Here is a 19946-nt window from a genome sequence, read left to right on the forward strand (position 1 = left end):
CTCAGTTTGTCGGGTGTATCGCTTCTTTTTTTGTGTGTGTGTGTTTGTAGGTGCTACTGGCAGAGTTTAAGAAGATAGGAAAATTGTATGCCATCAAAGCCTTGAAGAAAAGAGACATCGTGACTCGTGATGAAGTGGACAGGTGTGTAAAAACACCAATTTGTACAAAAAACTGCGTCTGCAACCAGATCTGATGCACAATTCACTAAAGGCTTCAACAGTTTGCTAAATATTCTGCCTTTTCTTTGTCGAGTAGAGCCTTTAAAACTACTTGATTTGGTTTGAAAACACTTCGAGTTTATTTCTAATTGAAGTTTCTATGTGCATTTAATCACACTTGAAAGCAACTTCTTTATAATCAACGAGGGTTCACCGATCCAAACGGTCCGAAAATAAGGCTCCAAAGTTTAAGTTCAGAGCAGCCTGTGCTGATTTGGGTTGTTATCCTGCAGCCTTATGAGTGAGAAGAGGATCTTTGAGATGATCAACGCCTCCAGACATCCGTTCCTGGTCAACCTCCACGGCTGCTTCCAGACCTGCGATCACGTCTGCTTTGTCATGGAGTACTTACCAGGCGGCGACCTCATGATCCACATCCACAACGATGTTTTTTCTGAAGCTCAGACGAGGTGTGTTGGTTAGCAGACAGTATGTTTGTGTAGCTCAAGTTTATAATTTTTTGTGCTTTGGTAGTTTTCAGCATTTATTGTCCATACTTTAAAATCTGTTGTTGTCTTTTACAGGTTTTATTCAGCATGTGTTCTTCTGGGTTTAGAGTTCCTGCATCTAAATAAAATCATCTATCGGTAGGTCCGACTGACCAAAGTGAACTCACATCTCTACAAACACACACACAGTAGCTCTCAGTGGGTGTACTTTGTGTTTTTTACAGAGATTTGAAGCTGGATAACCTGTTGATGGATGCAGATGGATATGTGAAAATCACAGACTTTGGACTTTGTAAAGAAGGTGAAATGATACCGCATTACACCAAATACACCTGACAAAACTTTTTGGGCTAATTTCTTAAAGACAACTTAGCATTTGTGGAGGTTTTTATGTAATTATGGTCTAAGATATACTTGTTGTTTTCCTTTTTGTCATTTTTGATGCCAGTACCAAAGTCAGAAATGTACAAATGTTCATGATATATGCTGTAAAACAGGGATGTCCACATCCGGTCCTGGAGGGCCGCTGTCCTGCAGGTTTTAGACACCTGATTCAGATGAAATGAATCTCTTCAAAAGATTGCACAAGCCTGCTAATGATGCATTGATCTGAATCAGGTGTGCTGAAGCAGGGAAACATCTAAAACCTGCAGGACGGCGGCCCTCAAGAACCGGACCTGGACACCCCTGCTTTAAACCTTCCTCAGAACGCTACCTAAGTTGATGACGACTCTTCAGTCAGCATTTGTAAAAGAAGCCATGTGATATTTTTTGCAGGAATGGGTCATGGAGATCGGACCTCAACTTTTTGTGGAACTCCAGAGTTCCTTGCCCCTGAGGTGCTGACGGATGACAACTACACCCCAGCAGTGGACTGGTGGGGAATGGGCGTCCTCATCTATGAGATGCTTGTTGGAGAGGTTGTTCTGCACTCTGTTACTCAAGCTTTCATTTGTCTGTTTCTCTTTTTACTTAATTCATTGTTTATGTTCAGTTTAAATGCCAAAATGTTGAATATTACCAGCTGTTCACCTGCAGTTATAAATAGAAAACTGCTGATATATCAAAGTTTTAAAGGCTAACTCCGCATCTCTCTGCTTTCCTGCTAGTCTCCGTTCCCTGGTGAGGATGAAGAGGAGGTGTTTGACAGCATTGTCAATGATGATGTGCAGTATCCAACGTCTCTTCCTGCTGATGCTGTCTCCATCATGCAGAAGGTAAGAAGACATTATCTCATCATGACTTTATTAGGAATGTGGGGGTAAATTGTTGGACCCTTTAAATTGGATTTGAATTACGTTTCATTTGCAAAGTTTGTGAGAGTAACAATGATTCAGATCGGCTTAAGTTCCTCCCAATGGGGAAAAAAACAATAACCGACTTTTAGAGTGTTCATTATCATATATTCAGACTAACGGACTGAAATAACCGACTTTAAAAAAGACCTTTTGTGAGCCAAATTGAGTTAATTTAACGCATAATTACAATGGCTCACACCTGTCTAAAAAAGCTCTCACAGATGATATTATTTGCCGGAGTTAAAACCAAACTCCAGAAGCCAAGAGGCTTGCCTGCAATTATTTATTGTGATGCCGTTACCTTAATATCAGGAGTTAATTATTCTGTTATTTCGAGATGGCGTCAACAAGTTAATTTATCCGTTTTTCTCATGAAATCTGCCTTTTGTTTTCTTGAAATCCCAACATATAAGAACCTGCTATCATGAGAAAAACATGCTTCTGTTTCTAGAGATCACAAAGTGATTATTGTGAGCTCCAAAATGAGAGGTTCCTGTGTAAAAACAAATCTAATTTCACCGTTCATTATCGTTCTAATGACAGGTGGGGAGGATATAACCTTAAGTCGAGGCATTCATATGTAATTCTGTTCGCTGCACTGACTTTGAAAGTTTTATCAACTCAGATTCAGCCAGTAGCTTGTTTGTGGTGACAGGAAAATAAACTTTATAAGGCACAAGCTGGGCAACAACTGATCAGCGTTCCAATCCTCACCTTTGGTCATTAGTTATTGGTAGTGATCGGTGGAAATGAGCCTCCTCCGAAGGGTGTCATGGCTGCTCCGCCGCATCAAAAGGAGCCAGTTGACGTGAATTAGGCATCTCTTCCACACGCCTCCCAGAGGAGGATTTTGGACATGTCCCATCGACAGGAGGCCTTGGACCGTCACTTCTTTAAGACAATCCCTAGTGTGAAACATGGCAAAAGCAGCCTCATCCTGAGGGGAGATTTTACAGTGGTAAAGGCATACAATGAAATTAGGAACGCTGCTCCGTTTGGTGCCACATATATACAAAAGAAAAACAGCAATAAAATGAGAAGTTGAATAAAAGTATTAAACATAATAAGTTCAATAAAAGTATATCCATAATTGCACTAGCTAAGTGTATTGCACGTACAGGCGGAGGGGCAGGGTGATTGCACATGGATTCATTTTGCATGAGAAGATTTAAAGTCGGTGTGTTTTTATGGTGAAGAGTGTGCACAGTGCTGATGGCCTATTCATCCTGGCTTTATGCGACCTGTAGCGCCGGCCTGAGGGCAGCAGGTTAAAGATATTATCCAGGGAGGGTAGAGAGCAGGCAGTGATCCTCTGAGCTGTGTTGATCACGCTCTGCAGAGCTCTCCTGTCTTGAAGGTGAGTCAGGATGGAAGTAAACATTGACATGCACTGGAAAAAATGCCCCTCCAAAAATAAGTTAAAAAAAAAAAGCAAATACAAGACATTTTTGCTTGAAATAAGCAGCTTGTTAGGCAGTTGTGTCTTATATTAAGTGTAATGAGATACTTTGTCTAGAAATGAGACAAATATACTTGGTAAGACTTAGATTTTTTCCAGTGTGTAAAAAGACTTTGAAATCCTGAGTGAAAACCCTTTAAAAAATAAAGGATCTCTGCCTTGAAGAAGCATGCATCCTTATGTAAAAAAAAAAAAAAAAAAAAAAAGAGGGAAAGTGGTCCAGCCAAGAGGAGCAGGATAAACCTCAAAAGAAAGTTGTGCTGACTTTGTAGCATTGTTCCAAAGCCAACACGAGGCCAGCGTAGCTGCTAAAGTAGCTTTAAGCAAGAGTCTGACTCCTCTCTGTGCAAAGGGCTCACATCAGTCAGAAGTGGATCTGACTATCTGGAGTGACTTTGAATATTCACTTTAACAAATCAAAGAGCTCGGCCAAAGCAGAAATCCAGCAGTTCTCCTCATGTCAGTAAACTGTGTCGTTTTCCAGCTACTGAAGAGAAACCCGGTGAAGAGGCTCGGAGCCGGAGAAAGAGACGCCAACGAGCTCAAGGGAGAGAAATTCTATGAGGTAAATCCATTTTCTTTTTGTTACAGCGATCCGCTCTCAATAAATGCTTAGCTCTTAGATCTCTAAACATGTGAAACCCGTCTGATTCAGCCTGATGAGGCATGGTTTTGTACACATTAGTCAGCAACTCTAAACTGTCAAAACACATCAAAGCTCTGATAAACACGTTTGGTCGTTCCTTAAATTATCGATGGCTGTGACCTTTGTGACCGAGTGGTGTTCATTGATAACTATTTTTTTGTGTGTGGACGAGTGTGGGCTGCAGTAAATACAGATTCAATAAGGATAACTTTGTCCAACTTGGTAGACCATCGACTGGGAAGCCCTGCTGGCCAAGAAAGTAAAGCCGCCCTTCTTGCCGTCAATCAAAGCATCCACAGACGTCAGCAACTTCGACAGCGACTTCACTCGACTGCAGCCCGTCCTGTCGCCCCCCTCCAAGCCCTTCGTCCTCTCTGCCGAGCAGCAGGCAGCATTCGCAGACTTTGACTTCTGTGCTTTGCACGGCTGAAGGAAGCGCTGAAGAGACCCCGTGACAGTTTATCTTAGCAGGTAACCATCCTACAGGCATGACGTGAAAATAATTCAGGTGTTTTCTTTAGTACAAACCCCATTTCTAGAAAAGTTTAGACATCTTCTGACTGCATTTAAACCTCACTCTGTTGTTGGTCTATAATTTGGTCATTTCTTTGAAATCTTTTCTTTAACGACACAAGAAGAAGTATTTTTATCGTCTTCTCTGGCCGGTTTCATTGTCTCTAGAGAACAGAAACAACTCCACAGTTTGATGCGGCTTCCTTTTTAATTCAGCTTTTTAATCAATTTTGAATCGAGGATCCTAATTATTGCAGTTTTTCAGAGGGCTCTGGATCCATTCTTGTTGAATACGAGATTTCAGCTGCTCAGCAGTCCGTGGTTGTTGTTGTCCGGTTCTCCTCTTCATGATGCTCCGTACAGTTTCAGTAGGAGACAGATGTGGACAGATGTGGACTGCAGGCAGGCCGGTCAAACACACACACTCTTTGTGTATGAAGTTTTAACACCGTCCTGCTGAAATAACCGCGGTTTTCTCAGGAAAAGACGTCACCTGGATGGCAGCATCCGTCTCTCCAGAACTCCAACATCCAGCTCTGCATCAGTGGCACCTTCACACAGATGAAGCCCTCCCTGCCATGGACCCTGATGCCCCCCCACACCATCACAGACGCTGGCTTTAAACCTTTCTCTGATCACAGCCACAATGCTCTTTCTCATCTTTGTAGAAGCAGACGTCAGTTTTTGCCAAAAAGCAGCTGAAACATGGACTCATCTGACCACAGAACACGTGTCCACTGTCTTTCTGTCCATCTGAGATGAGCACATGTCCAGAGAACTGGGCCGTGTTTCAGCACAGATTTGAAACATGGCTTCCTCCTCATGTGATACAGTTTCAGGTCACATTTTTGGATGCAGCAGCACTGTGTTGAGTGAGCCTGTTTTTCCCAAAATACTCCTGAGCTCCTGAGATATACTGATCATGGTGGCATTATGGTTCAAATGTTACAACAGTGTTTTTTTTTGTCCTTCTACTAGGTTTTTGTGACTGAATTCTCAAAATACAATGAAGTTGGTCAGTGAAGACACTAAAAAAAGGGTTCAAACTAATTAACTAATGACTGATTTAACTCTTTGTTGTGTTTTAGAAAGTGTCCCGTTTGTTCTGGAAATGGAGTTTGTATTAGAAAGTTGCAAAAACACTGACATTGGCATTTAGTTTGATGCTGTATTGGTGGATTTATAATACAGCCAACTTGCTTAAAATGAATCAGTACTATAAGCCCTTTTTAAAGGTCCACTTTGGACCCTTGATGCTTCTTATTACTATTGATTGTTACACATTTTTTGAACCTCACTGACTGAATGAAAAAAAAAAAGTAGAAGCAAATTTTGAGAAATAAGATTGCAGAGTTGAATTGATCAACTTCAAAATGCTGGACTTCATCCATCTTCATCAATGATGAGCCTTTCAGGAGGCGTCCCACCCTGGTTCTGACAGAACCTCATAAATGAATGAACTCCTCAATCATTTACAAAGAAGACAATGCATCAGACTGTTATTCAGTGGTACTCACTGTCCTCCAATCAACAGCCAATAGTTAACTTAACAACCAGGCGGTATCTTTGTTTTTAACTGAGCAGAGAAAGTAATTACAGCCTTTTATCATCTCTCTGATTGAGACTTTGATCTGTCGGTCTGCAGCATTAATATAACTCCGCCTCCACATCCTCCTGCTATCACAACATGTTTTATGACTCTGTTCAGGTGAAATGTTGTAAATGAAACCTATCTCACGGAGTATGACATGATTGCATGATTGAGTTAAACAAGTGCAACCCAAATCCTTCCATCACAGTAACAGTGCAGCAAATGTCCTATCAGAAGTGGCGCTGGGTCAGTTTTCTGCTTATGTAATGGCTGAATATCGTGGCTTCACAGAGTGTGGTCACTGCTCATAGCCAGTCTGGTTTTCCTCCACTTGATGTCATCATTTACGTCACTTTTCCTCTTGCTTCACTACATAATTTAGCTAATCTTTCAGCTATTAATGGACATGGTCCATCTCAAAGCTGCCTTATGATCACTCAAAAATGCATGAAATTATGATTCTCACATCTCTGTCAAAGCTATGCATGCAATATTTAGTTTGTGTAATGTTGTCGTCTTCCAGTCACAGACAAATCCCATATTTTAGCTCTTTTACTAAGTGGGTATGGGATTAAACAACATAATCAGGATCCCATGGGCATCCAAGACATTTAGGCACAAGAGTGGAGTCTGTTTTTCTAAGGGAGGCTTTCTGTCTCAGACATCGAAAACACCCTCAGATGGATGTTGACCCCTCCTTTTGAGCTTTAAGTTTTAAAAAAAAAGCTTTTCACTGGATTGGAATTTACCTTACACCCCTAAGTGCTTAGTTACCAACATATTCTTTTATGTTTTGCAGGAAATGACAAACTCACTTGACGGCTTTTGTTTGTTTAAAACTTAACTCTGCGATTGCTGTGTCTGTGTGGATGATTTGTGGGAACACCGTCATCCAAAACTCTGCTCCATCTGGACTGAAACATGAACGACGAACAGACCAAAGAGATTTGAACATGTGGGACATGTTGTTTCTATATGAAGCTCACGTCGTTCTCCCAAACGTAGGACCTTTGTAACTCCTCATAGTTTGATACAGGCGTCAGGATCGCTGTTTGCGTGCAGCAACGGGAACTCGTGGAGCTATTTTAACTCATTTATACATTTCAAAAGTTCTTTGTGAAATCTCCGGTGGTAAAGATTGTTGAATCCAACAAGTGCATCTGTCCTAACATACAGTACTGCTTCGAAAGTTTTCAAGTTCCGTCACAAAAGATGTCAGAGAAGCCGTCCGATCAGGGTGTGACCTCATCCAGATGTGTTTCATCGTGCATCTGTGGGTTCATTTTAAAGGGGGGGCGAACCGGGACTAAACCTTTCCTTTGGCCTGTAACAGAAGACCGAAGTACGAATGTGAACGCTCCGTAAAACCGCAAAGTTTGGATCGATCAGAGGATGTAAAATTAAATGCATAATCATTTCAAAACCTGTCCGAAACTCATTCAATTTAATGGCATCTGAAATGAGCACTAAATTAGACAGTTTTTGCAGATTTTTCCAGGTTTTGAGCGTTCGCCAGATGCAGTCATAGATCAGAACATGTCGACTACAGGGAAACTCGATTGATTAAACGATGGAACGACTTAAGAAGGAATTAATTGTAGTGTGAAAGAACTTCTGTGGATTTTCTGTGTTACACTGGAAAAAATGCCCCTCCAAAAATAAGTAAAAAAACAGCAAATACAAGACGTTTTTGCTTGAAATAAACAAAAAAAATCTGCCAATGGAACTAGTGAAAATCAGCTTGTCAAGATTTCTTGAAATAAGATGTGATATTTGGGACTTTTGAGATAAAAGTGATCTTGAAATTAGCTTAAAAACCTCTTCAAATGTAAAAAAAAAAGCTTGTTTCATATGATATGTGACTCAAAACAATTTGTTTTCAAGACTTTTTCATTTACCAAGATATTCCAGATGTATTGTCTTCAAACAAGTCCCTATATCTGGCTGAAATAGTACTTGTTAGGCAGTTGTGTCTTATATTAAGTGTAATGAGATATTTTGACTAGAAATGAGACAAATATACTTGGTAAGACTTTGATTTTTTCCAGTGTACATGCGAGCCAACACAACAAACTACCACAACATAACAAGTTTGATCTTTCTGCAAAAATGTGTCCGTCTAGTCGTTAATTTTTTTTTGTGTGCGCGTTTGTGTGTTGCAAATTTCTAATAATCAGTTTGATTATGTAGAGTTTGGAAGAACGGAAACGGAAACAGTTCACAAGTTTACCAAATTCTGATGAACTTGTCGAATCCTCTTCAAGCCTCCTGTGTGTTAAAGACAGATTCTGCTTGTTCAGTGGCCTTTGCTTTATACTTATTTACGATATTTATCTTCCAGAGGAACACTATGTGCTGCCGTTTCTATGCATCACTGTGACAGGCTTTGCTCACTGCCTTGACAAGAAAAAAACCTGGTTTCAAACCTTTTTCTTTTTCCTATAAAAAGAGAGAAAAAACGAAAAAGCAAAATCCAACATTTCATGTATTTGTCTGTTCGTTCCGTCGTAGCAAAGACGCACTTTCTGCCGTCTCCTCGGACCGTTTTCTGCTACAACTAGAAGTGCATGGCACCGTGGTGAACCTCCTGTAATCGATGGCAGTATAAGAGAAGCCATAGGTAGTCCTAGATAGCCATAATAGTGACTAAAATCTGTATTTTTGGTCCAGTGAATCATGTGTGATACTGAAGTCGGGGCAGGAAATGAAAAGAGAAGGAGGACAGCAGGGATAGAGCTTCATGATATCCAAAAGTGATGCTTTCAGACCACAGCTGGCTTCAAAACTATCAAAAAGAGCAAAATCTTTAAAGAGCAACTTAACACTCAGCCCACTTTCTGATTTAGCACATTTTCTTTAAAACGAATATTTTTCATGGAACTATTTGGACTTTTCCAGAACTTTCAGTGTTGATTGCAAATGCAGTTCTCAACCTCGTGCTTCACACCCTCAAAGAGCACAAAGTGCCGTGCAATCACAAAAATCCAGGCATGTGAAAACATAAATCAAGTCGGCGAGTTTCAGACCAACACGGGCATCAGAAAAGCGGATATTTGAAACAATCTCAGGCAATCATCGCAGAGCTGTAGCTGCACGTGTGGGTGTTGTTTGTATTCAGATCGAGTCGGTTACACACACAGTATGTTAAATTAATTAAAAAATCCCTGCTGAAGAATGACTGCTGGAAGTGTTTATGTACATAACAAACAACATTAAAAAGGGGTAAATTAGTCACTTACAGTTGTGGGGTGTCTCAGTTGGCTTTATTGTCCATCTTTCCAGGATTTAAGATGCCAATCAGGCCTTTGTCCTAGCTGTGAAGGCACCCATTGTGTTAGCAGCTTTTCCAATTATTGATCCGTTTCTGCTGCAATTGAAGTCTATGGCAGCCCCATGAACGCTATGGTAAAAAGTTGTCACACGTATCAGCCAATCAAACCGGAAGTGAGGCCATATCTTGGCAACCGTTTGATGTTATGACGTCAAACTCCTAACACAGACTCATGATCCCATATTTGAGAGGCCCAATAAGTTTGGTGATGTTTGGCCTTTAGGGGGCGCTATATGTAGAAAAAAAAGCATTAATGCTCATATCTTTGGACCCCTTGGTCCAAATTTCACAAATGTTGTATCGCTGGAATCCCTGGATGCAGACGAGGTCAACACACTTAATGACGTCACGCAGATTGTCCGATTTCCACGAGACTTGGCACACAGAATCTTCAGACCAAGTCGCACAAAAGTAATCGTGTGGATTTTTTCATTTCGCTTCCTTTTGCCCGTGGCAGCCAATCAAACTCTACGCCGATGCGCAAACAGGACGTTAGGCCGTATCTCTGCGATGCATTGATGTATCGATGCCAAACTTGCTGCATGGACTTATGACGCCTTCCCGAGCAGCCATAGCCTTGCCTATTGTGCAATGCTGCTAGGCCCCCCCATCGCTGCTTGCAGCTATATTTACATTTTGCTTTAGGTAGCTGGTGCCAAAGCAACACCCATAGTATGAATGGCAGGACGCTCACCTGCTGCCAGGTGCTGCTGTAATGAGATTAATCAGTGGTTTTCACTTCACCTGCCAGTGGTCATAATGTTATTTATATCTGTTTCAGTGTAACAAGACCTAGAAATCTACAAAAAGCCATGTTAAAATAATGACAATAAAATATATTTCAGAGGTTCTTATGTTACTGCTGTTGCTTTGGTCTAAAAATCGTTAGCCGTGTCAGACTGATTAGTTCCACAGTTTGTGTCCAGAGGGTTCAGAAATGCATCATTCACAAATGCATGAAGAAAGCTTAGTAAACGTCTCTTACAAATATGTACCCGAGTGCTCCTAAAATATATGAAGCAGGACTCATGTTGTCTTATACAGGTAATCCTACACTTATTCATACTTTTCTATACAATACAGATTAAAAACATTGAAAATAATTTCCTTCTCAGGCCTCAGCAGAAAAGCCTTCATTTGAAATCATTTCAATAATTATCAACAAGGTTTTTTCCATCTTAAACCGCCGATCCTCTCCATTTATCAGGTTTTTGAGGTTGGAAAGTTTCCTTGGCCTCACTCTGGTCTCAGATCAGGATTGTTTTCTGGGCGTCTTCAGCCATATCATCTCTTTTTCAATACGTTTAAAATCAGTGCCTTCCTCCTTCTCAGTTCTGTTCCATTTGTTTGATGTTTTTTTTACTCTTTCCAACAATCCTCCAAAGTCTGAGGATCCCCCGCCAAGCCCATCCTGATGGATCGGAGCAATTCTGCTCCACAAGGCTTGTATTTAAGGACTCACTTGTCCAAGAAAGGCTTAAAATATCTCCTTGGAGATCAAAATTACACTGTTTGGACACAGAGAAGTGGCTTTCATTTAGTGAAAGAAAGGAGACGCATTCAACCCCAAGAACACCATCCCAACAGTCAAGGATGGTCATGGGAATGCGATGCTTCTGAGCTTTTATTTTCTTCAGTCTGACCATGTCAAAGTAAAGAGCAGTTAAGACACAAAGAGGTCTGTTAGTATTCTGAAGGGGAACCTGCAGAAACCTTTCAGCAGAACAGTGATCCAAAACATACAAGCCTGAGCGGTCAGGAACTGGTTAACAGGGAACAATATCGACCTTTCGAACTGGCTCGGCCTGAGTCCAGATCTGAAGTCCATCCAGAAACTGTGGCGGTAACTCGAGAGAAGAATGACATCAGGGGAGCTTTCTACAGTTAACGATCTGAAGCAGTCCAAGAAAAAACATTTACTAAAACAAGAATATTTACAGCGTTTGTGCATTTTTATCCAATCAAATTAATATTCTAAGGCTGGGCAACGATTAAAATCTTTAATCTAATTAATCAAATGATTTCCCTGATTAATCACGATTAATCGCATTTGTACGCAAAATCCCAAAATGAATCCAAAAGTAGTGTATAGCTTTTAGCATTTAGCTTTATTTTAAATGTGCTGCCATATGAATGAAAGTGCCATAACATTTGTTGTGCAAACACACTTTTAACATCAGCATCTTTCTGTAGTTTTTATGTAGAAGCCTCGCTCCACTGTCTGTTTCCTTGAATGACTTGCTGCTATCAGTTGTGTGTTTTGCCTTTAAGTGATATTTTAGACTGGAACTACTACGCTGAGAAGACAATTCAACTTGGCAGTGTTTACAGATGACTTTGGTTCTGTCGACTCCGCCGTCTGGAAGAACTTTAAAATGAAAATGGCCGAGTAAAAGTTCCGTACCCTTCTCCATGTTTGGTGGATCCGCCGATTACTTTCTTTTCTGGTTAAAAAGATTTTTTTTTAAATAAAAAAATAAAACATGCGTTAATGCGCAATAAAATATTTATTGACGTTAAATAATTTGTGCGTTAACGTGATAAAAACTCGCCCAGCCCTAGAATATTCCCTACAAATCAAAACGCCTTGGCTTACCTCTGAATGGGGGAGGATGGGCACTCTTGATTTTATAAGAATATCCAAATACATTGTGCTCAGGCTGTAACGGGGAGTTAAGTTGCTCCTTAAAGAAAAAGGACGGCCGCTCTGATTCTGAAAGCTCACGGAAAGTGGTATCCTTCTAAAACACCAGTGTTTCCATCCATAAAGACGAGCCCTGCTGAAGTATCCCTGAGCGCCACCTGCTTCAGATAACAGTCAGCCAAATTAGGAAGCTGTGTCAGGACAGCGAGACGGTTTAGCTATTATAGCACTTTACATTATGCTGCTGAGTATTACATGTTATATGTGTGTCAGTGTTGTATCTATGTGTGTATGTGAAGCATCCCAAGTAGGAATGTCGGTCTGTACAGATGTACTCTATAACAATATGCATATCATACATGTTTTAATGTACTCTTGTTGTCAATAAATAAAAACAGAACATTACCGTAAAAAAACAACGTTTTGAGGGGTGTCTTCTGCACGGCACTCTGCACAGATTTTAAGGCAGTTACAGTCACAACTCTCTCCGGTTTGCAGAAGCAGTGACGACCACACCTGAGTAAAAACACTGGTTACATCATAGCAAGTGGTTTTCTTTTAAAAACAGCCAAAACAAAAACACCAGTTAGGTCGTATAAATTCAGTGCTTGCGAACAAAACTACCACCTCACAAGTCTTAGTGTTTGGTCTTGTTGGAAATTACAATAAATTAAAAAGTTGTTAAAAAAAAAAGCCCGAAGACAGAGAAATTACCACATTTACGTCTGCTGAACCAGGTTTCGATCCGTCAGAACATCCGATTAAGACTGATGATGTCTTTGTCCTCAAAAGTTAACACTGTCCAGAGTTCACAAGTGTCCACACATCAAAACGCCTGCACAAAACCGCTGTCGTACATCATAAAACACCAGCTTATGTGTAGAAACAGACAGAAATAATCTCATTCCTCTGCAAAGCGGTTGAAAAACAGTGCAAAAACAGGATCCTCGGTGAGGTCAGACGTGATTCGGGGCGTTTCTCTGGTAGACCTGCTCCCACATCACCGTCCTGCAGATGCAGAAGAAGTCCCACAGGTTGCAGAAGACGCCGCGGTCGAACGGGTTCTCCTCGTCCCCGCAGCTCTTCAGGTACGAGATCCGGTGGCGCGACATGAACTCCCAGGTGGTGCTGTTGATGGAGATCAGGTAGAGGTGGCAGCCCAGCAGCAGCGCCACCACCACGGAGAAAACCCCGATCACGCCGAGCGCCGCCAGCAGAAACCCGTTCGCCCTGAACCACAGCTCCCATGTAGCACTGGGAGAGATCCCCGACCTGGAAACACCCCCAACACAGCACACAAGAGGGTCAAATCACAGAAGAAATGTTGAGTTTTTCCACAAGCCTTTAAAGAGCCTGCGTCAAGACTTTGTTTTGGGATTCCACTAGAAAAAGTTTCTATACTTTAAAGTTTCTATACTTTAAAGTTTAAGAAACAGTTCTCTGATGCAGTTTTCACTTTTTTGTTTTATCAGCCTGTTACCAGAAAAAGTAGAAGACTGCAACACAGCTGCTCGTTCTCTGCTTGAGATGTAGCAATCAGGCCACTAGAAAGGCAGTATGTGTTCCATGGTGATGTTATTAAAGGGATAGTTTGCCTCTTTTGACATGAAGCTGTATGACATCCCATATTAGCAACATCATTTATGAACATTTTCTTCCCCCCTGCTGCGTCCTGTGAGCCGAGTTCCAGCCTCGTTTTGGTGTTGACGAAGGTAGTTCCGGCTAGTTGGCTGGGGCCACAAAAATAAAGCGTTTTGCTTCTCAAAACAATATGCGTTCAAAAGAGTAATACATTTGCATCATAAAATTGTTCATCCAGAAAAAGTCAGACCTCACAATCGCCCTATTTTTGTCAACACCAAAACGAGGATGGAACTCGGCTCACAGGACGCAGCAGGGGGTAAGAACATGTTCATAAATGATGTTACTAATATGGGATGTCATACAGCTTCATGTCAAAAGAGGCGAACTATCCCTTTAATAAAGAAAGAAAAGCCTGGATTAATAACGGCGTGATTCAACCCCAGCAGTTAATGGCGTTTAAGAACTGTGCCGTAAACAGGACTAATTAACTGTTTCATGCAGGATATACAGAGACCAGCAGGTGATAGTAAAACACAATGACAGTGTTTGGAAACCTGTAAAAACACGACAGGTGACATTAAAACACTAAAATGAGAGGAACACTTGTTTAGCAGACCTCCCACACATTGTTTTTGCTTGCAACATGCTGGCTAAACGGGCACAACTCGGGCACCAGCCCCTGACATGGCTGCTTCCTTCCTTTGTTCCAGAAATAAAAAAAATAAATAAATAAGGTTGGCGCTGACACAGCAGCCTTTAGGGGTCGAGCCAGTGCTTTCAGGGTCAAAATAGAAAAAAAAAAACTGCTTTGTCAGCAGCACCGGAACCACTTTTGTGGGTAAATAAAATAACAAAAAAAAAAAAAAAAAAAGGGAAAGAAGAAACCTTACATATGCAATCAATAGATTAATAAATAAAAAAAAATCTTGGAAAAATGATTCCAAGTTAGAAGAAGAAAAGACATCATGCTGTTGAGTGTTTTTGGAGAGAAAATGAAAGAAATGATCACTTTGTGCAAAGAGAAATGATATATTCAGGCTCTTTAAGCTCTTTGTTACAAATCTAAAAGGCATTGAGGGCGAGCTGTGATCGCATCACTTCTGTCTTCGCCTCTCTGTCTCACTGCTGACGTCCAAAGCTTTAAATGGCCTTGCCCCTGAAAACATCAGACTGCCTGAACTGGCACATGCCCTCCCAACCCCTGAGTTGGATTTCCTATTAGAGCCTCCATCCTACGGAACTCTTGACCCACTGACACACTACTTCTAAATCCCTTCTTCAACCTTTTCCTCTTTGTGAAAACCTTTAATACGTTTCATCGTTTGCAGTGTTTATATGATCTTACTGTGTCCAACTCTTCTGCAAACTTGTGACTTGGCCCGAAACAAAAGCTCTGAAAAGTGATCAATTAAAAAAAAACTGAAAGGCTGCACATTTGATCCCTGAAATCAGGGTCACTTGGACTTTCCAAAGTCTACTCGGGCAACACATCACAGCTCCTGTTTGCACAATATGAATCAATTTAGTGCGTTTCTACTAAAGTCATGGGTTACCTAATTCAGCCAAATGTTGGAGAGATAAACCCACAGAGCAGAGTACACTGACACCACATGATAGCGCCCTCTGAGTCATTACTGAGGCCACAAATATTCATTTTCCCAGCAGATAAGGAGGCTCATCTTTAAGGCTTTCGGCAGACGTACAGAGCGATGTGCAGAGCCCACAGCAGAGCCAGCAGCTGCACCAGCAGGTAGACCATGAACCAGCGGTGATTCCTCTCTCCCACACAATTCTCGATCCACGGACAGTGGTGGTCGAAGCGGCGCACGCAGCGTTTGCACGTCTGGCAGTGCTTTGCTCTCATTGGCTGCTGCTCGAGACACAAACAGGAACACAGAAGGGCCATTTTTTTTAATTTATAGGGGGAAAAAAAACAGGAAAAAAGAAAAGAACATCACATGCTCTGATGTACAATTGTAAATTCCAGTCCCAGAAAGTGATGTCATCGAGTAAAATGTGAAACACTCGCCAGTTCAAGTCTCTTTGGTGTGTTGGTGTTTTAACTGACAAAATAAGACTAGAGGACGTGTGAAAGTACATGCTGTAAATTCCGGACTATAAGCCGCTACTTTTTTCCAGGCTTTGAGCACCGCGGCTTATAATACTGATATGTTTTTTTTCTTTCTTTTTTTTTTTCATGCCGCCAAAAACATTTTGCCTCGTATCATTAGACCAATAAAATGAATGAATAAAATAGTTCATGGTGTTCTAGTTCTGAGGCTGTTCAATTTGGACACTGAACAAGATGACTTCGATGGTTTTAGTGCGCCGGAGGAAGATGAAGAAGGCGATAAATTACTTTTCCTGGTAGGCTACTGTCTTTTGTTTTTTTTAAACCAGCCGTGTTACAGGCACTGTTCAAAAAAAAAAAAAAAAAAAAAAGCATTTAAGGAGTATTTATTTAATACTCTGTAAGTATTTGTGCGTTAGGTAAATTGGTGTTACAGGCACTGTTCGGGGAAAAAACAAAAACATTTACAGTATTTATTTGTTACCATCCGCATTTAATTAAAAGTTTAAAAATCCTCACGTGTAACATCTTTCTGTGTAAACATCTCAAATTACAATGTGGACACCCGCGGTTTATAATCCCGTGCGGATATCAGCCGCAGAGATACAAAATGGATTTTCTTTTTAAAATTAGAGGGTGCGGCTTTCATACAGGTGCGCTCTATAGTCCGTGATTTACAGTATGTGAAAGTGCAACAAGCCCCTATTTGACCAGTCTGAACGCTGCTTGTTTTGAACTGGACCAAAAGTTTTTGATGCCAAAAAGCTGGGAAAAATGTCCCTTTTCTGCAATCAGAAACCAGTGAAAATAGCAGTTAAATGACCCTTTTTTCATGTTCACAAATAGAAGGAAAGTTTGATTAACCACAAATTGTTTCTAATAAGAGTCTTTACTATATGAGGGACCTGTCATTTAGTAACAGAATGTGTTACCGATCCGTAACCAGTCTTACAGATCTACAACCGTCATTTCAGGCCACAGACTGGGATGCAGCTGAAATTGAGTTTTTAAACTGACTCAACCAGCAAGTTTTTCCTTGATTGGAAATGACACAGGCGTCTCCCAGAAGATAATAAGATGATGATGAACCTGCGGGAGTAAAAAGTGAGCAACAGGGCGACGCTCCCCCTGGTTGCAAACAGCGCGTCACCGTCCAATCATGGAAAATGAATCTACAAAACTAAAGTAAAACAGAAAGCAGCACAGGGGCCAACAGAACTGGCAGCAGCCGGTTACCTGCAGCAGACAGTATCCACAGCGCCGCAGCCGAGGGGTCGACGACTGCGGAATCATCGACTCCATTTCTTCATCCAAACCCTGACTGTCCTGCGTCACACAGACAGATTTTGGTCACACGTGTACACACCTATGCACACGGCCCAATGTGACCCCTGTAACAGATGGACTGCACCGTCACTGCAGAAGTGACTTCATCTCTGACAGGAAGATCATTTTGTACAGTAGAGAACAGGCTTCTCTTTAGTACCACAGTAACTTCAGTGCAAAAATGTGTCCATTTGAAATTAACACAGAGGTCTGTAAGGTATTACCTTCACAGTGTCACTAACAACGAAGCCGGGGTCCATCAATGAGACAGCAAAGTACGACAGTACCGACAGGACGACGAGCAGCAGGAACAGAGCTGGCAGCAGCAGCTCTCCTCGCTCCTCACATTTCCGCATATCTGCACACAAAGATATATTATAGACATATCTATATATATATCTATAAATTTAGGGGGACATAATCAAGTATATGTTACATTAAATACATGGTTTGTTCATGGGCTTTTATTTTGGGCCAGTTGTAGTGTGTGATGGGGTGTCTCAGATCTTGTTCTGTCACGATTAATGTTTTTAACCATCAAAATCATTTCTAATTCATTTTTCTATAAATGAACGTACAAGCTGAATGACCTCATCGCCCATTAAGTGTGAAGCTATACAATATTTTTTCTGTTTAAAAGTGAAATACTCGAGTAACGTACGTGTGCAGAGCAGCAAAACTTTACTTTAAAACACACAGTGACTGTATTGGATTGATCCATGCTGATAATTTCAGGTTTGTTTATCGATTGAAGGTTATCCTTCTGTGCTGCAGCTGATTTGATCCTGATTTTAGATTCCTTTGTTTAATTGTCCTGGAACTGCTAAATGTGTGCAAGCTTCACAAAGAAAGAAAGAAAGAAAGAAATTCAGGTTTACTTTCTGATCTACTCAACAGGATGGAAAGTCCTGAGCTGAAAAAGCTACTTTAGTTACAGTGAGAAGTTTTATTACCAACATTATCTCACTGTGGTGGTTGCTTATATGTGGAGGTAAATTTAGACCTTTTCCTCTTCTTTTTTTTTTTGTTTGGTTTTAATGCTTTTTATGTTGCACTTTGTTAAAATTGAAAAAACTAGCCTTCATCAGCACTTCAACTACAAATTAAGCTGTATACATTCTGAAATAATCTCCTAATCCCTTTTCAAATGTTTCTCTTTGTATTAGTCATTCCTATACTAAAAAAATCTGGACCTATATCTTACATGGCAACCTTGAAATGTTTAACATATTACATTAAAAAACATAAACAAAACTGTTCCCAATTTCTGGAACATCCGCGAAGATCATCCGTAACTTCCTTAAAGTGCTGACTGGCTGTAACCTTCGTTCAACAGCCAACACGTAGACACACACACAGTTTGGATGATCTCACCTGTGTTATGTAGGAACAGTATGAGGGTCACGACCCAGGTGAGCAGGGTGTGCATGGCTCGGACCAGAAAACCGGTCCGGAACATGTTCTTCATGTTGCACTCGCTGGCACCGCTGCTAGCTAGCATGCTAATATAGCGGCTACCTTTATGAGAGGAAAAGCAGCTTTTAACGGTTTCCACAGATAAATGTGGAACTTATATCCGTACTTTGGAGCAAATCTAAGGCCTTAAATAAACACTTTTGTGTTTTGCGTTTTTAACTGGACTGATTTTTGTCCACCATTGTGTCATTTCGTCCGTACTTAGATACGGCAGCCTGCGCTGGACAAAACGTTCGAGCTGAATCCTACCGGAAAAAGTCGAAGCAGTAATACAAATAGAAATCATGCTTCAAATAATCTTACATAACATCACTCAGTGTATAATTTTGTTTTTCCAATCCATTTCTAATAAGATATTTGCTTTTTCCCCCCCTTAATACAAACGCTAATTAATTCTGAGGTCACAAGTAAATTTGGAAATATCATGTGACTTATAGTCACTAAAAGGCCTGTTTTGTGTCAAAAAAGAATTGTTTAAAAGCTCAGCTATTTGAGTATTATATAAGAACATACAGTATTGACCTAATGGCCTTTTATCTTTTGCTGCCCTGCATCAATTTCTGGAAAAATCCCTGAGGCTGAAAATGACCGTTTAACTTGAGTAAATCCTTTTTTAGGACCGAGTGGGAAATTTAAATAACAATCTTTATTGGTTTAATTTGTTCATTCGTTTGTATTTACACAGCACTTGTCCGTGTGATCCACAATTGACGTCAGAGCTTGTGTTACAGCAGAACGACTGTAAATCCATTATGTAACCTGTAAAACCTACATTTCATGGCGTAGATTGAAGTGCCGTTAAAGCAACAGTTAAACTATTTCATATACTGTATGTTTGTATCATTATGGGGAGGGATATGTTTTCTTCAGTGATGAAAACCACTTTTACATAGCATTAATTTAAAATGACACTGTGAAGTACGCCTACAAAATGGCCTCTTTTAGTGTAAAGTGACATAGCTCTGAAGGTTGGTCTTTTTATCTTTTGTGCACATTTTTTCTATCTTGTGCAAGAAGATGATAATACTTTAAGGGGTTTCTTCTACCATAAATGACTACTGTCACTTGGGAATGTGAGTGTGGGATGCAGAGCTTTACACAACTCTCCACTGAGGAGGCTAAATTAATCAGACCTGTGTGTTATCTGGGGATTTCACAGGAACATGTTCCACATAAAAAAAGAAAATCAATGATGAAGTTAAACTGAAAAGAGCAGTGGAGTTAATTGGTAGACAGTTTGGGGTTCAGTGTCTTGCTCAAAGACACTTCCACAGGTGTTCTGGGGAAGCTTGGAGTCGAACCACTGGCCGCCTAATGTCCTGTGCAACAAGCTAACCTG

The 19946-nt window shown here is 40.8% G+C and overlaps 2 protein-coding genes across 6 annotated transcripts in view; one reads left to right on the top strand and one right to left on the bottom strand.

Annotated features, from left to right (window-relative positions):
- Positions 1–15671, top strand: part of LOC142381920 (serine/threonine-protein kinase N2-like) — a 36865-nt gene extending 21194 nt beyond the window's left edge. For 2 of the 5 annotated variants that reach the window (XM_075467223.1, XM_075467226.1), the window contains exons 12-19: positions 51–142; positions 453–629; positions 744–806; positions 893–969; positions 1446–1588; positions 1778–1885; positions 3910–3990; positions 4298–12611. In XM_075467223.1, coding sequence (XP_075323338.1) covers positions 51–142; positions 453–629; positions 744–806; positions 893–969; positions 1446–1588; positions 1778–1885; positions 3910–3990; positions 4298–4501 — 945 coding nt within the window. In that variant the 3' untranslated portion in view covers positions 4502–12611. Of the gene's footprint in view, positions 1–50; positions 143–452; positions 630–743; positions 807–892; positions 970–1445; positions 1589–1777; positions 1886–3909; positions 3991–4297; positions 12612–15396 lie in introns of those variants that run through there. The other 3 variants (XM_075467225.1, XM_075467224.1, XM_075467227.1) reach the window with 3 other exon arrangements.
- LOC142381921 (palmitoyltransferase ZDHHC12-B-like) lies at positions 12498–18817 on the bottom strand. The gene is made up of 5 exons (XM_075467228.1): positions 18506–18817; positions 17356–17489; positions 17042–17131; positions 15438–15604; positions 12498–13422 (listed from the first exon to the last, which is right to left on the bottom strand). Exons 1-5 carry the CDS (start codon positions 18630–18632, stop codon positions 13107–13109), a joined length of 834 nt encoding a protein of 277 aa, XP_075323343.1. The 5' UTR covers positions 18633–18817; the 3' UTR covers positions 12498–13106.
- Positions 18818–19946: the final 1129 nt, after the last annotated feature.

This window comes from Odontesthes bonariensis, chromosome 6, assembly GCF_027942865.1.
Source record: "Odontesthes bonariensis isolate fOdoBon6 chromosome 6, fOdoBon6.hap1, whole genome shotgun sequence".
NCBI lineage: Eukaryota > Metazoa > Chordata > Actinopteri > Atheriniformes > Atherinopsidae > Odontesthes > Odontesthes bonariensis.

Bases quoted from the DNA above. Each gene is read 5' to 3' on its own strand.
- LOC142381921 (XM_075467228.1), bottom strand. From the start codon at position 18,632: ATGCTAGCTAGCAGCGGTGCCAGCGAGTGCAACATGAAGAACATGTTC. The intron at 17,490-18,505 runs GTGAGATCATCC...CTTTGTGTGCAG, and splicing joins ACTGTTCCTACATAACACAG to ATATGCGGAAATGTGAGGAG. The intron at 13,423-15,437 runs GTACGTCTGCCG...GGGTGTTTCCAG, and splicing joins TGGGCTCTGCACATCGCTCT to GTCGGGGATCTCTCCCAGTG.